This window comes from Meleagris gallopavo, chromosome 29, assembly GCF_905368555.1.
Source record: "Meleagris gallopavo chromosome 29, MGAL_WU_HG_1.1, whole genome shotgun sequence".
Lineage (NCBI taxonomy): Eukaryota > Metazoa > Chordata > Aves > Galliformes > Phasianidae > Meleagris > Meleagris gallopavo.
Genome location: NC_139432.1, coordinates 5,244,259 through 5,259,187, shown reverse-complemented (window position 1 = coordinate 5,259,187; position 14,929 = coordinate 5,244,259). Strand labels below are relative to the sequence as shown.

General features: G+C 50.2%; 2 protein-coding genes across 3 annotated transcripts; one reads left to right on the top strand and one right to left on the bottom strand.

Moving 5' to 3' along the window:
- Positions 1 to 114: 114 nt before the first annotated feature.
- Positions 115 to 8,245, top strand: VAT1 (vesicle amine transport 1). The gene is made up of 6 exons (XM_003213143.5): positions 115 to 589; positions 1,062 to 1,269; positions 1,497 to 1,667; positions 1,751 to 1,840; positions 2,622 to 2,863; positions 4,062 to 8,245. Exons 1-6 carry the CDS (start codon positions 263 to 265, stop codon positions 4,161 to 4,163), a joined length of 1,140 nt encoding a protein of 379 aa, XP_003213191.3. The 5' UTR covers positions 115 to 262; the 3' UTR covers positions 4,164 to 8,245.
- A 334-nt stretch (positions 8,246 to 8,579) lies between these two features.
- On the bottom strand, positions 8,580 to 14,889 carry LOC104914612 (uncharacterized). Of its 2 annotated transcripts, XM_085210935.1 has the most exons (6): positions 14,727 to 14,889; positions 14,357 to 14,536; positions 14,129 to 14,232; positions 10,313 to 13,213; positions 9,753 to 9,961; positions 8,580 to 9,296 (listed from the first exon to the last, which is right to left on the bottom strand). In XM_085210935.1, exons 1-6 carry the CDS (start codon positions 14,887 to 14,889, stop codon positions 9,227 to 9,229), a joined length of 3,627 nt encoding a protein of 1,208 aa, XP_085067061.1. In that variant the 3' UTR covers positions 8,580 to 9,226. The 2 variants fall into 2 exon arrangements, with proteins under 2 accessions (XP_085067061.1, XP_085067062.1); XM_085210936.1 differs by lacking the exons at positions 14,129 to 14,232; positions 14,357 to 14,536; positions 14,727 to 14,889 and adding an exon at positions 13,548 to 14,112.
- Positions 14,890 to 14,929: the final 40 nt, after the last annotated feature.

Here is a 14,929-nt window from a genome sequence, read left to right as displayed (position 1 = left end):
CCGCACCGGGGTTGCGGCAGCAGCAGCAGCAGCAGCAGCAAGGGGCGAGGGAAGTGCATCGGGGCTGCAATACCGGACTGCGAGAGGGCGGCTGGCACCGGGTCCGGCGCCGGGACCGCGGGGACCACCTCACCATCTCAGCCGCAGCTCCGCCCCCGCTCCCGGCCCACCTCCCCGGCCTCGCCCCGCTCTCTGCCTTTTCCCCGCCCACCGCCGCCGCTGCCCCTTCCTCGCAGTCGCCGTCGTTTCGGTTCGGTTCGCCATGTCCTCCGAGCCGGCCCCGGTTGCCGCAGCAACCCCTCCCGAGCAATCCCCAGTTAAGGCGACGAGCAGCGGGGAGGCCCCGGAGCATCGGGCGCTGGTGCTGACGGGTTTCGGTGGCTACGAGAAGGTGAAGGTGCAGACGCGGCGGGGCGGCAGCCCCGGGCCCGGGGAGCTCTCGGTGCGCGTCCGTGCGTGCGGCCTCAACTTCGCCGACGTGATGATGCGGCAGGGGCTGTACGACCGCTTGCCGTCTCTGCCTTTCTGCCCCGGGATGGAGTGCGCCGGTACCGTGAGCGCCGTGGGCGAGGAGGTCCGCGACCGCCAGGTGAGCGGTGCCCCGGTCCGGTTCGCACCCGGTGCCCGCTGCGCTGTGGCCGCCTCTCCCCAGTTCCGGCGATGGGCGCTCCGGGTCCACGGAAATGGGGTGGGAACTCCCGTTTCACGGCCCCGTCCCGTTCCGGTCCGCGGGCTCGAGGTGGGGCTGTGCTTGGCTCCATTCTGACTGCTTTCGGACCCAACCCTCCCCCTATCAAAATCCTGTTCAGGGCGGCGATAGCGTCCCTGCTGGTCTGTCCCTGTGGGGAAAAGGCTGGAGGAGATTCTTTGCATCTATAAAATGTTCTTATCACTTGGTAGGACAAAGGGCTGAAGCGTGACCATGTTGTTTCTGCTTGCCTGTGATTCCATCTGGGCTATGTGAATGGTCAAAGAAACGGCTGGTCCTGTTGTGCCAAGAGCAAAGAATTCTGTGCATCTTAAGTTCATTTCACACCTCCTTGTTGTCCATTGGGTTTTAGGTTGGTGATAAGGTGATGATCCTGGCCAGAACCGGGCTCTGGCAAGAAGTTGTGAATGTGCCCGCTGTGCAGACATTCCTGATGCCCGAGGGAATGAGCTTTGAGGAAGCAGCCGCTCTTCCTGTCAACTACATCACTGCCTACATGATCCTGTTTGACTTTGGCAACCTGAGACCCAACCAGAGTGTTCTCATCCACATGGCTGCAGGTAAGTTAATTCTTGCTGAGATTTCTTGTTTCAGTGTGCAGCTTCTTCATGGGGGCATGGGTAAGGCAGCATGGGGAGGTGCTGAACCAGCAAAACGTCACCTGCAAACCCAACTTCCCGGTAGCCTCGGTCAATTTTCCCCAGCATGTACTCAGCCTACCCCAGACAAAAGCTGTGTCCCAAACTCCCATGTTTGCTATTAACTCATTCTTCCTGCTGATTTCCAGGCGGTGTGGGAACTGCTGCCATCCAACTGTGCAAGACTGTAGAAAATGTCACCATTTTTGGCACTGCATCTGCCTCCAAGCATGATTCACTCAAGGAGAGTGGAGTTGCTCACCCCATTGACTACAGGACTATGGATTATGCAGAGGAGGTCCGGAAAATCTCTCCCAAAGGTACGGTGTTGTGGAAGACTTGTACAGTGACCCTGTTCTTCTTTCATGTGCAAGGACTTGTAGCTGCTCTCCATTCCCTCTAGGTGTTGACATCGTCATGGACCCGCTGGGCGGATCTGACACATCCAAAGCATTTCACCTGCTGAAGCCAATGGGTAAAGTCATCACTTATGGTGAGTGTGGGCGCCATGTCCCACCCCCAGCATAGGTGTGGACTGATGCAAGTGTATATTGTTCTGCGCCTGAGTATGTGGCCAGGAGGAAGCACTGTGATTGCTAGCTGCTGCTTGTGTTACAGTTCTGCAACTTTTGTGACGATTTTAGGATGCTTTGCCTGGATAAGGCACTGAGGGTACCTTGCCCCCAGGGCTGTGGTCGCAGGTTCCAGTGCTCTTCCTTCCCACAGTGAGATTTCTCCTCAAGCCCCAGTGCCAGAAACTGTAATGTCCCCATGGAGGAACCCTGGCACGGCTACTTTGTCCAGTCTGCCTTAATGCATAGCACTAATAGAGCCTTGCTTTTTTTCTAGAGGATGTGTGGGTGATGAGATTTGAGGTTGCTGAATACTTCTCTTTCCATTCTCCAGCTCTAAAACACTGCGATTTTGTCCCTGGAGACAAAGCCCTCACACAGCCTCCAGTGGGATTCCAGACACTTGCAACAGAGTGCTGCCTCTGTCCCAGCCATTGCAAGCAGTGTGTGGCTTCCCTGGCAAAGGTTGTCTGTAGGAGAGGGGGAGTGCTGCTGTCCCACCAGCCCTGCTGGTTGTGACTTGCACCTCCCCTCTTGCCTCTGCTAGAGCTTCAGCTCAGCTGCACCACTACTGTCTTCCTAAGAGAGGAGGAGTTCTATGTTTTTCCAATATATTCATGCTGATGCTCCAGCTCCTGTTGCATGGGGCGCTCACTGCCTCTCTGTGCTGACCCCAGCTCATCCAAGGCTTTGTCTTCTTAGGGGTATCAAACCTGATCACTGGGCAGAAGAAGAACCTCGTGGCCATGGCTAAAACTTGGTGGAACCAGTTCAGCATCAATGCCATACAGCTTCTACACCATAACAAGGCTGTGTGTGGGTACGATCTTGGAAACATGGATGAAGAATACAAACTTATCACAGATGTTCTACTCAAGCTGATTAACCTGTACAATCAAGGAAAGATCAAGCCCAAAATAGACTCTGTATGGTCCTTCGATCAGGTGAGTTTGAGCTAGCATATAGGCAGACAGAAAGCCCTACGAGATTTCTGCACACGGAGCTCTGTTTCAGAGTGAGCACCTTGTTCACAGTGGCTGAACAATTCTGAGAGCCATCTGTTCTTAAAGAGTTAGTGCACTTTTTTCTTTTAAGACACTGAAGTGGTTGGGCTCTTGTGCTCCAGTGCACAGAGCTGCACAATGCCAGACTACGTCCCTGTGGGATGGGGCAAGTGCTCAGCTGCACAGTGTGTACCTGTGGAGGGACTGGGCTGTGCATCAGGCTGGAGGTAGCAAAAAAAAATACCAAAACACCAAACAAAGTAGAACTTGTGGGTTGAGATAGAAACAATATAATACAGAAGAGGAAAATAATAATAGTGATGATCATGTAATAATGTATTTACGAAACAAGTGATGCACAAAACAGCTGCTTCCCACCTGCCAACTGATCCCCACCAGTCCCTGAGCGGGTCTCCTCCCCTTGACCAACTCCTCTCAGTTTTATGTTTTGTTTTGTTGTTGCTGTTGTTTTTGGCTGTTTTTGCATGATGACATATGGTTTGGAATATCCGTTTGGCAGTTGGGGTAAGCTGTCCTGGTTCTGTACCCTCCTGGCTCCTTGTGCTTCCCACAGTCCCTTGCTGCCTGGACAGTACAAGAAGCTGAAATGTCCTTGGGTCTGTACGGCACTGCTCTGCAACAACTAAACCATTGCTGTGTTATCAACGTGGTTTTTCTCCCAAAGCCAAAACATAGTATTATGCTATGCACTATGAGGAGAAAACAGCTGTCCCAGCTGAAACCAGGACAGTGGCCTCCATGACAGAAGGGGGCTGAGACAGCAAAGCAGAATGTTGGAAGAGAAGCTGCAGCTCTCCCAGCAGCTCTGCCATGCTCCATGTTGTCCAAGCAGAGTCAGTTTATTATATTATTACTTGCTGGGGTAGGAGTTATTGCACAGGAGGAAAAGACTTGAGAATCAGTTGGTATTAGTACCTGAGAACTGTTCAGATATAAATGCATAAGGGTTTAGGGTTAGGGTTCTGCAAATGCTAGCTCTGTCCAAAGTGCAGAGTTGTTACAGGGAAAGCTGCCTTCTGCATGCCCCTGGCTTTGGGTGGACCAAGGGGGCTGGGGGGGTTCTGGCTGCACTGTGGGGTGGCTGTAGGTAGTTTCACGAGATTCCCACTGTTCCCAGGTGGCAGATGCCATGAAACACATGCAAGAGAAGAAGAACGTTGGAAAGGTTATCCTGGTTCCTGAGGCACCCAAGGACGAATCCAAAAAGGCAGAGAACTAAGGAGGAGAGAGATGCGTGCAGATTGTGAATTCATGGTTTAACTTGCTGCTCTCTTTGGGGCCTGGAAATGGACAGATCAGTAGCTTGCATTATTACCAGTATAAGAACATTGTGGTTAAAGCTCAGATGAAGTTTGCATGCTCTTGCTGTGACTGACCCTCTGCAGATATGCCTTCTGCCCTAGCTCTGTTTTGAAGCCTGGTTATTCTGTACATTTTTCTATTCCCTTGCTTCCATACCGGAGTTCTCAACTAATGTTTTGTTTTGTTTTTTTCTGGCAGCATAGCTGCAGCTTTGAAGCAGTTGATGCTTAACAGCTGTATAGATTGTCACCATGAAGGTGTAAAATGCTCTACTGCCAGGCATCTCCACAGACACCCTGCCCGTGCTGGAATGCTTGCACTGTCACCATTGAGAAGCATGTTCAGCAGGAGAAGAGGCCAAGCTGAGAATGCTTCTTAATAGCCAGAGGAACAGCATGGCTACCTCAGTTTAGTTGCAGCCCTGGCTGCTCCTCTGTTCACACTAACCATGCTTTCTTCCCTCTGCTTTCACAGGCCTCTAATACCAGTGAGATAATAACAGATCATGTTGCCTTTGCCTTATAAATAACCATTCTGGCATTCTGAAGTCCATAGGGTATTGCATTTAATTTGTAGTCATTTCTCTATGTGGTGTACAAGGAACCTGGCAGGCTGTGCTGCTCTGTGAGCACAGAAGAAAAGTTTCAGTTGAGTAACTTGATGTTGTACAGTTATTGATTTCAAACTGTAAAGGGAGATCTAAACTGTGTCTGATTGTTAGAGAGCACAAGGATTGAACTTTGTCTCAGATGACCAGAACATTTGATGTTGGATCTATGCTTCATTAATGTTGGGCTTCGAGTTGATATTAAGACTAAGCTTCACCCTTGTCTTTGTATTTCCAAGAGCTGCAGTGTTGAATCAGACTTCAGCAAGATGGGACCAAATAAGCCTGTGTTTTTGCTTGCTTTGTGCTGTGTCCTGTGTGCTGAGGAGACATTGCAAAGCAGCCTGCAAGAACAATCCTGCCAGCCTGCTTTGTAGGGCTCTGGCTTCCATGTGTAACAAATCACCTGGTGGTACCTGTCATTGAATTATCAGCATAAGTGGCAAAATGTCCAGCTCTGCTGAGCCTCCTGGCCTGGGTATCTGGAACAGTTCCAGTCAGGCTGTCTGTTCCTTTCTAGTGAGCTCTCAGGCTAGGCTATCTCACCTCATGGTCAGTGCTTCACGGCAGTAGGGCTTCACACTTCTTCCCCTGGAGCTGCAATGTTGGGACTGCCAGCTCCCTTCCAGCACTGAGGCTTTAAGAAATGCCTAGGATGCTCTTCCTGGGCTAGAACTTAGTTTCTCTTCCTTTTCTATCTTCACTGTGTTTGGAAACAGAACTGTGCAGACACCCAAACCTAGTTCTGTGAGGACTTCTCCTTCTTGCTTCACCTGGTTTCCAGCTCTGGGTGACCACAGTGTGATGTGTGCTTGCTTTAGCAGTTTGAGGCTTTGTCATGGATTATAGATGCTGCAGTGCTTTAGGATCCGTCTGGGATTTGAAAGGTAAACCTGAGGGCATCAAGGAGCACTGCCTGCTGTGGGTGAGGTCAGGCTGCAGAAACAAATGTTGGCTGCTTGGAGTCCTGTCTGTCCTGACTCCAAAGAGGGAAGGGGATGCATGGAGAAGTGCACCCATTGGTGAAGCCCTTCATCTGCTGGAGAACAAACTCTGTCAGGGGGCGGGGGGGGCAGTCCTAGGCAGATTAAGTGTATGAGTTCTTCCTCTCTGTTCCCAGACCAGTGCTGCAAGCATCGGTTCAGCTTGAATTTCAGGTGCTTAGTTCTGGTGCCTATTAAAATACATGGGCAGATACTCCAGAGGACTTACTCTGCCTAGCTTTAACACAGCCCCATTACCTATGGTCCTAGAGAAGGGCTGGAGTCCAGGCATAGGCACCTATTGTTCCATCTGTTGCACATGGAACACCACTACCACCAGTATGGCCACATGAAATTCAGAAGCACAACTTCTGACATATCTGAATCCAAAATCTTGCTGTTTCTCCTTTCAACCTGGCCCTATCTTACTAATTTAGATTAAATCTAACAGTGTCTAATGCAACTTTACCAAATCTGACAACAGAATGGCTGTCTAAGCTGCTGCAATGGAAAGTCTCCTTTGTGGAACCTGACTTTACCTTGGTGAAAGAGCAGCATGCTCAAATGACATACCATGCCACACATCTTCAGTTCTGCAGTTGTAAAAGGGAAACCTATGCAACTGTTTTACCGTAACATCCTTTCCTTGCTTTACTGTCAGTCAAGAGCATGCTCAGTGCCTTACTTGGATGGCCTTGGATTAGGCAGCACAGCAAGGTTTTCACTGTCCAGGCATAGAATGTAGAAGAGGAGTGGGAGTTCTGCAGTGTGCTGCAGGGCCCCTCTGCCTTGCTGCCTTATGATACACCACAGCGTAGCATCTTGGTGCCTTCTTTTGCATGTCTGTAAGGACTAGGAAGTCACCCTTCTCCATTCTGGCCTTTCAAAGTACTGCCAAAAAAGGTTATCATTCTTTCTCTAGTTTGTGAACACCGTTGTTGTAGCGTGAATATGAGTTTCTCTTTGCAAGTGTCACTGGCTGTGTGGCTCTCCTGGACATCTGCGCTCCTGCAGCCAAAAGAGCTGCCTTATAGCTGCCACTTTATTGCAGCTCTTTCTCCCAGGGTGAAAGTTTAGCTCAGAGCTGGTCCTCAAGTGAGGCTTTATCAGCTGCTCTGCCTTGGCTCCCTGGAAATTATCAGGCTCTCTGTGCTCTTAGGGGAGCTGCTCATGTATTTGCTACCCGCATGTACCTGAAAGCCTTATCAGGATGTGAGTACTAATCATTGATATAGCCTTCTGTTAGAGCTGAGCACTGTTTTTATGTCCCTCAGTATCAATTATGTTTTCTACAGACAGGCCAGGGTTAATGCTCTGTTCTAGTTTTGTTTTAGTAGTCCTTATTTTTACTTTTTTTAATGGATAAACATTTTGTGGATCAATAACCTATGTAAAACAATTTCAAGTGTCTTAAATGAATTAAAGTTAACCAGCACGTTTGTACACTTAAGGACCAAAGCAAAACAAACAAAAGAATTATTCCATTCAGTGTTGCTTAATTTTTTAGGGCAAAGTCATACTATCAAGGAAATGGGAAATGCCTGTTCTTAAATTGTGTGTGCCATTACTGCAATCAGAAGTGCAATTCAGTGTTGATTTACATTGTCTGATCCAAAGGTTATGCTATGAGGAGAGATGGCCAGGTGAAAAGGATGAGTAATTCAAAGTAATCCCCCTGGCAGGGATGCCTTAGTGCTACTCCAGTGTCATTGCTATAGTTGCATTTCCAGACTGATAGACTTGGGCAAAATGCAACCCTTTGCTATAATCGAGCAACTTCCACCACCTCTGACTCTTCAGTTTCTCTCTTGTTCATTTGTGTTGCATGCCATGTGTAGGAGTAGGAAGGAAAGCAGCCTCAGTTTGCTAAAAGGAACATGACCCCCTAAGTACTTTGGGCTGGGGAGGAGTTTAGCTGTGTATTTTTTTTTCCTACCTGTATTAAACTAAAATTGAGTGATCAGAGACAAGAAAAAGGCAGTATGAGCCTCAGGCTTTAATCAGCAGAGAATGTTGGCCACTTGCAGCTGCTATCAAGCAAAGCGTGAAAGCACTATTGTTGCCAAATGAAGTCTCTTCTGTATGAAACCCTGGTGATGGCAAAGTGACTGGCAAGTAGTACATGAGCATGATGTGAAATGCATTAGACTGAGCCTCTTACAGCATATGGTCTGATCTGTACTGTCTGAGTTATGTTGATGTGCAAATATGTGATATGAGTGATGCTCACCCTACAGGCACTTGGAAAATCTTTGTTTAAAAAATGTATTCTGCTCTGTATAACCAAGTGAGACAGAAAGCAAGTGTGCCAATGCTGTTTACATGATTATAATGTGTAATGCTCCTCCATCTAATGTTTCCATATGCCTTATGTGTTTAAAATGTTAATTAAAGCATAACAAAACCCTCGGTGGTGTGCTGCTCAATATTCTGCCAGTCTCTGGGGCCCCTCTATTGCTTCAAAAGGCAGTCAGGGATTGGAGGTACTCGGTTTACAAATCCCAACAACTCTCCAAGGCTGAAAAGCTGCCTCTGCTCTCAAGGATAACTGTTAATCTCTGTCTCAAGCATTGCATCACTCTTACAGTAGCTTATTTTGGAGGGCAGTTACAGTGATTATTTTTGTTTGCAACGCGCTTAGTTGGTCTCTGCACTTTCATTTGTGTTAGGGTGTCCTTGTAGGCAGCTGAGATTGAAATGGGGTTCCAGAGTGACAGAGTGTGAGCAACCACTACAAAGAATGTGGAGATAAATCTTGTTTATTTGTGTTTCTGCTCCTGCAGCCTATCTATGCTTCATATTCTCAGGAGGCAGCTGTTCAGAGCTGAAACTCATTGCTGCTGTCTCCAATCAAGCATAAACTTTCCTGCTGTCCCCAGAGCAGGTGTTGGGGAGGGGCTGTAGTTCATGGCTGTCAGCTCAAGGACTGAAATGTCTACATAAACATCTGAAATTAATGATAGCTCAGCTCTGGCACAGGCTCTGGAGGTGGCTGATCTGGAGCCTGCCTGTAGCGGCCAAAGGGAACAGACTTCCAGAAATCTGGGGTTGAGCTACAAGCAAACTCCTGCACAGGCCTGGTTAAATGGCATTCTGTTGAAAATCATGACAGAGCTCAGCCTGAATCTGGTGGTGAAACAAGCTGTTACTTAACTGGCTGGTGAGAAGACGAGCAACTAGTAAGAGCTGGAGGCTTGGGGACGCTCAGCTCCAAGCTGGGAGATAGAGGGGCTGTTGTTGCTAACGTGTAGACTTCTGGCTGTCTCAGGACACAATTCACTCCTTGGGCAGGAACCTGCTTTTTTCCTGAGCTGTGCTGAGCTGTAGTTTTGTCAGCAGGGAAGGAAGGTGAAGTGAAGGCACTGGATGTGAATGCTCAGGCGCAGAGTCTCAGACAATGCCCAATTTCTTCAGGACAGTACAAACCTCACGGAGATACTGCGCATCTGGATAGCCGTTCCTGTAGGGCAGAGAGTGAAGCAATGTAAATCCCGATGATAGTGTTAAAAGCCATTGAGGGGGTAGCACCTTATTTTTGCCCTAACCCTTTAGCAGAGGGTGAGGGTGGAAGTCCTGCTCCCTGGGAGCTGCAAGAAGCTGTCAGCTGCTGCTGCCTAAAGTCATAGCTTGCACTCAGAGCTGACTGCACAGCTGGCACGGGAAAAGCCAGGAAAGTTCTAAGTGAAGAGGGATCAAAATACTTGGCCAGGGAGAGAGCTTACAGGTGTGGGTGAGTAAGGCTTTATCCCGCTTAAAATGCATCATGGCTGGTCTGCCACATTGTAGCTGCCCTGTGAAAGGAAGCTGTGGCAGTCTGCAGTAGCACGCATTCCAAGGTCTGTTCTGCTGAGACCAGTGTTTCTCTGTCTACAATTGCTATGAAAAACCTGAAGGTGTGTTACTAACTTGATCATACCTGGCTTTGCCTCCATACCAGGAGGTTTTGTGTGGGATAGGGCCCCATGTCACTCTTTCTTCTCCGTTGTTGGACTCGACTTGAAATGTCAGCCCTTGCTCAAATGCTTTCTTCAGCAGAATTGCTGTCTTCTGCCCTTCCCTGTTGTCAGGCAGGAATGCTAAAAAACATCCCCCTTTGTAAGGCTCTCCTGGATGAGGATGACCGACCTTAGAAAAGAAGAAAGCATATTAAACAATCACAACAATCACCTGAGTACATAATCTCAGTTCTGGCTTCTGAAATGCTGTTTAGCTTGAAAACAGACTGCTGCGGTGCCCATGAGCTGCTAGATGCTTTGAACTAACAGTGGAGCTCACACACTCTTCAAAAGCAGCAAGCAGCTCCTAAGCCTTGTATGGAGTGCTATTCCACGGGGCAAAACCTCTGCTGCTTTGCATATGGGGCATGGAGCTGTATCTGCCCTCTTTCACCTGTCCTCCCATAGCCCCAGTAACACCCACAGAATCCACTGCCCAGCTTCCAGCAGGATAGGCAGTTCCTTTTGGTGGGATACCTACCCCTTGAATGCCATTGGGGATGGTGTAGGTAATTTGGAGAGTCAGGTCTCGGAAGTAGCCAGGCAAGCTCTGTGACAAAGAGGATATCTTGAAAGTCCCTGAGATCTTGGAGCCTGGGGCAACCAAGGAGGAACTGCAGCAAGCTGGCTGATTTGCAAAACATGACCTGCACAAGGCATGACCACAGGGGGTCTGGCATGTGACACATAACTCCTGGCAAGCATCACACTGGCTCAGAGGAGTCTTGCAGCTTTCCTGTTCAAGGCTGGTGTCTTTTGTTTGCAGTGATGGGAGGTTGGGCTCCTTCCAAATGCTGTTCCTGCCTGAACTGTTACTTTCCTGAGACCTGGGCTCAGCTGCAGGTGACTGTTCAACTGCAGCCTGGGGTGAATCAGGAGCCGTATTCTTGTACAGCCAAGTGGGCACGGAGTGAGGAACATCATCAGCTGTGAGGACTGGTGACTGCAGCTGTCCCATGGCATCGTTGTGGCCTACTCTGCTCTTGTCTTTCACAAACTGGAACCTGTCTGGCAAAACCTGCTTTAGCCGTGCAATGTCAGGTTCCCCCAGCATCACTTTGGTCTTCAGCTGTTCCTTGGACTCCCTCGAAGCAGCAGCACTGAAGTTTTCCATTATGTTAGGGCTAAGAAGGCTGCTTCTTCCCTGCACAACCCCAGGATCTATGTGGTCATTGGCCTCCTCACATCCCAGTGCTTGTGGGAACCTCCAAAGACTGGGGGATCTGTTTTCATCAGCCTCCAGCTGCTGGAAAGCATTTAGAATCTCTGGGTGCACTGTTTTATTGCTAATGTCCAGGTGCTGCAGGTCCATCTGCAGGGACTCCAGGCTGTTGGGAAGGGCTGCATCCAGCATGGCGTCCTGGCTTCTGCTTGGCTGGACAGCACTTGTGTGCCCTGCACTTAAAGCTCTCCCTGGTCCTGGAGACATGGATGAAGACTTCAGGGCATGGAGCCTCCTGGAAGAGAACAGATGGAAGGCCTCGGTCACACCTGGCAGCATGTCTTTGGGACAGGCAAGATAGAGCTTATACTTGTCTTTGCTGAGCCCAACTTGGAGGGAACCCCCTTGCAAGAGGCTGCACAGTTCGCACAGGGCATCATCATCTGGCCCATCTACCGCGAGTTCTGAGTAGCTCATACTCTGACACACAAGGTCAGGACACTTCTGCACAAGATTTTCCACCTTCCATTTAGCTTGGAGAAGCTTGCTCCTGTCTGCTGCCTGCAGTGTGAGCACAGTGCAGTCCCCAGTGGAACGCTCTGAGATGTCCACAACTCTGCCCCTGCACAATTCATCAATAGCAGAGCGACAGGCATACTTCAGATAAGACCACTGCAGAGAGTCCAGGCTCATTTCTTCACTCACCCTATTGTCTCCACTGGCTGCCCTGCCAGTGCCTTGGGGCTTGTTGCTTTCCTTTGACTTTGGGAGGGAAAAGCTGTTGGAGCGTCGCAGCATAGACCTGGATTCAGAGGGTTTGGAGTCTAAAAAGGTCCTTGTTGTGTCAAAGAGACTTAGAGACTGAAAGATACTAGACATGCCAGCAAGAGAATGGTGTTTGCTGGGATCTGAGTCTGTCGAGTTCCCAGGATTCTTCAAAGTGCCATTTTCTTTGCTTCCAAAAGGAGGCAGACTCTTTTGTCTTGTAAGCCTAGCCCCTCCTTTCACATGGCCCCATTCTTTGGGGTCCTGCTGAGACTCTGCTGCTGACTTTGAAATGACATCCACTGTAGAGATATGAGGCTGGCATGGCTGTGCCAGTGTTGTTGGGTCACTGGGACCCAGAGCATGTGTCTCTGAGAAATGCTTTCCAGAAAGCTGTGCCTGCCCCATCTGAGGAGAGTCCTGATTTTCCAAAAGGCACTGAGACCTGCTAATTTTTGGAGCACTGAAGTTGGCAGCCAACTTGTGCTCAGCTTTCAGCTCTGGCTTGCCCGGGCTCAGCTTTAGAGGCAAGGTGTCCACAGGAACTTTGGGCTTGTCCAGTGTAGTCTCTGTAGTGTAAGAAGTTGCTGACTGTGAGGGTGGGGAGCTACTGAACATGCCAGCCATCTGTGAGGCACCACTTCTGGTGCTGAAATGTTGAACATACTGCTTGGCCTGGGAGACATCAACAAGGTTTCCAATAAGGTCAAGCTGTTTCCCATCTTCATGGCAGAGCAACTGGGGATACAGCTCCTGCAGCTCCTGTGTCAGAGCCCTGAGTTCCTGGTTGTTCAGTCCTCCCTTGGAGAGCTTCTCTTTACGCAAGCTCAATTCCAGCTGCCGGTAGAGGTGCTGTAGCGCCAGGCGGGACTGTTGCAAAGTGTTCATGTCCCCAGATGTACCTGGAGATGGTTGGAGGTACAGTATGGTTATGTCATTGCTGCTAATGTCCACCACATCTACATGATGCTGGCAAAGTATACCTTGGTACTCAGAAGCACAGAACCTTTGTATGTACAAGTAAATGTCTGAGTCCATGACCAGGGAAAAGTCCTCCAGCTGTTCCACAGCTTCCCCATCCACTGGGCTTCGAGGTGATGGGCCATCAGCTACCTTATCACACACCTGGTCCCAGTGTGGCAGCTTTACTGCCTTTGATGCTGATGCAGCAGAGTCAGGCTCTTGCTGGTAATCATACATTCTGGTGTTTTTGGCCGAATGGCTGGATTCTGAAGGCAGGCTCTCTCCAATGGGTTGGCTTTTGAGGTTCAGGCTGGCCAGCAGGTCTCTGCTGAAGGCCTGCAGCTCAGTAAATGTTCCCTTGACTCTGCAAAGTGTGCTCCTGTAGTCAAAGTCGAACTGCACACTGCTGTAGCCCTTCTGCAAGTTCTTCAAGAGCGTTTCACCAGCAGGAAGCTTACCATAGTCAACCACCATGAAAACACGTACAAAGATCTGCAAATAGAGACCAAAGGAGTGAGAAAGCATGGACCAAAAATAAGGCCCCTCCAAGGCCTCATTCCACAGGGTGGAAGTGAATACACATGACTCTTACCACAGCCCCCTGGGATATTATGACAGAAGAGTAACCACAATGCTCAATGGTAAGTAACATAGGCAGGACTGAAAGATCCAGCCAGCCTAAGAACTTACTTTTTGACCCTATATCAATAGTCAAAGGCTTTGTGTAAACAAGGAATGCAAAGGGCAAACCGCACAGATGCAGACCCACTTCTACAAGCTGGGAGCTCTGCAAACGGCCCAAACCCACTCTCTTTTCTGCAGTTACCCTCTTGTTCTCTCAGTGCTCCTTCTGGCAACAAAGATTTGTGGCAAGGTCTCTAGTACCCGGTCAACTGCCATGCCCTCATTTTCAGTGCTCGGATGTGAAGATAAGACACATGGAAGAAGATATATGAAATCTCCTGTGCCTCCTAGACACCAGCACGTCTATCTCCTAAGCTCTCCTGGAAGAGAGAAAGCAAAAATACACTGCGCATGTCCAGCTAATGACATAGCATCCAGCTAATGGTAGAGCCAAGGCATTAGAAGAATCATCTCTGTGTGACCAGATGGAAAGGGGACAAGCACCCCTCCCTTGAGTCTGATTATTCTTCCTTGCTTTGACAGGCATAAATACCAAATGACTGACTGCAAAGTCTGCTTCGCTGTTGCTGTATTATTAGTATGTGAAAAAAATATATGTATTCTCATTTGAATATGAATAAAAATGAAATCTAATTAAAATTAAAAGGAGGAGCAAGCTCTCCTTCCTGAACATGTCAGCCAAGAACAAAGCCTGTCTGGGAGCCAGCTGAGGCTGTCGCGGTGACGTGCATCGCCTGTGTGGGCAGTTCTGCCCTGCTCTACCTCGTCAGGGCTCAGCTTCACTACATGCTCCTTCACCTCCAGGGGGTATTTCTTCCCTCCGATGCACAGCACGTGGTTCTTCACCTTCAGGATACGCTGGGCCACTGTGTGGGGAAAAACAATAGGCACCAGCATGGCCCCGGCAGGCCGAGAAGCAGCACTCCCACGCGATCGGGGCAGGGGATAACGGGGTGATACTCGGGCAGCGCCCCGGGGCCCAGTCATTACCTGCCAGTGCCTCAAATGTGATGAGGGCGTAGGCTGGGGACCCAGGCAGCACCCGCACATCGCTGATCTCCCCGCCACCGTTGCGGGAACGCAGGAAGTGGATAGTCAGCTTGTCGGCCACCCTGTCGGGGGGCAGGTCGCTGGGGATGCCCCACACCTGCACCGTGCAGCCGGCCATGCCTGCGGGGACGGGGCGGCAAATGGGCCGAGGCGACAAGGCCCTAGAGCGGCCTACCCGCGGGCCCGGGCCTGCTCGGATCTCACCGCTCTCAGCGGGCCCGGCCGGCCCACACCAGGCCCGTTTCCACGCCGCTTCTAAGACCCCGTTCTGCCCGCCCCCGGCCCCAGCGCTGCGGCCCCGCCTCGCTACCTGCGGCCCCGACGCTACGCCGGGAAACGAAAGCGAAACCAGGCGGCCCTCCCAGCCCGGCCGGCACCGCCCCCTGGGCCCGCTGGGTGCAGCGGAACGGCCCGGGCCGGCCTTGTGATGCTTCTGTTCCCTTGCCCGGGCTGGGACGCGGCTTTCCCTTCATTCGCGGTCCCGGCCCTGTCCCAGGCAGCCCCCAGCACGAC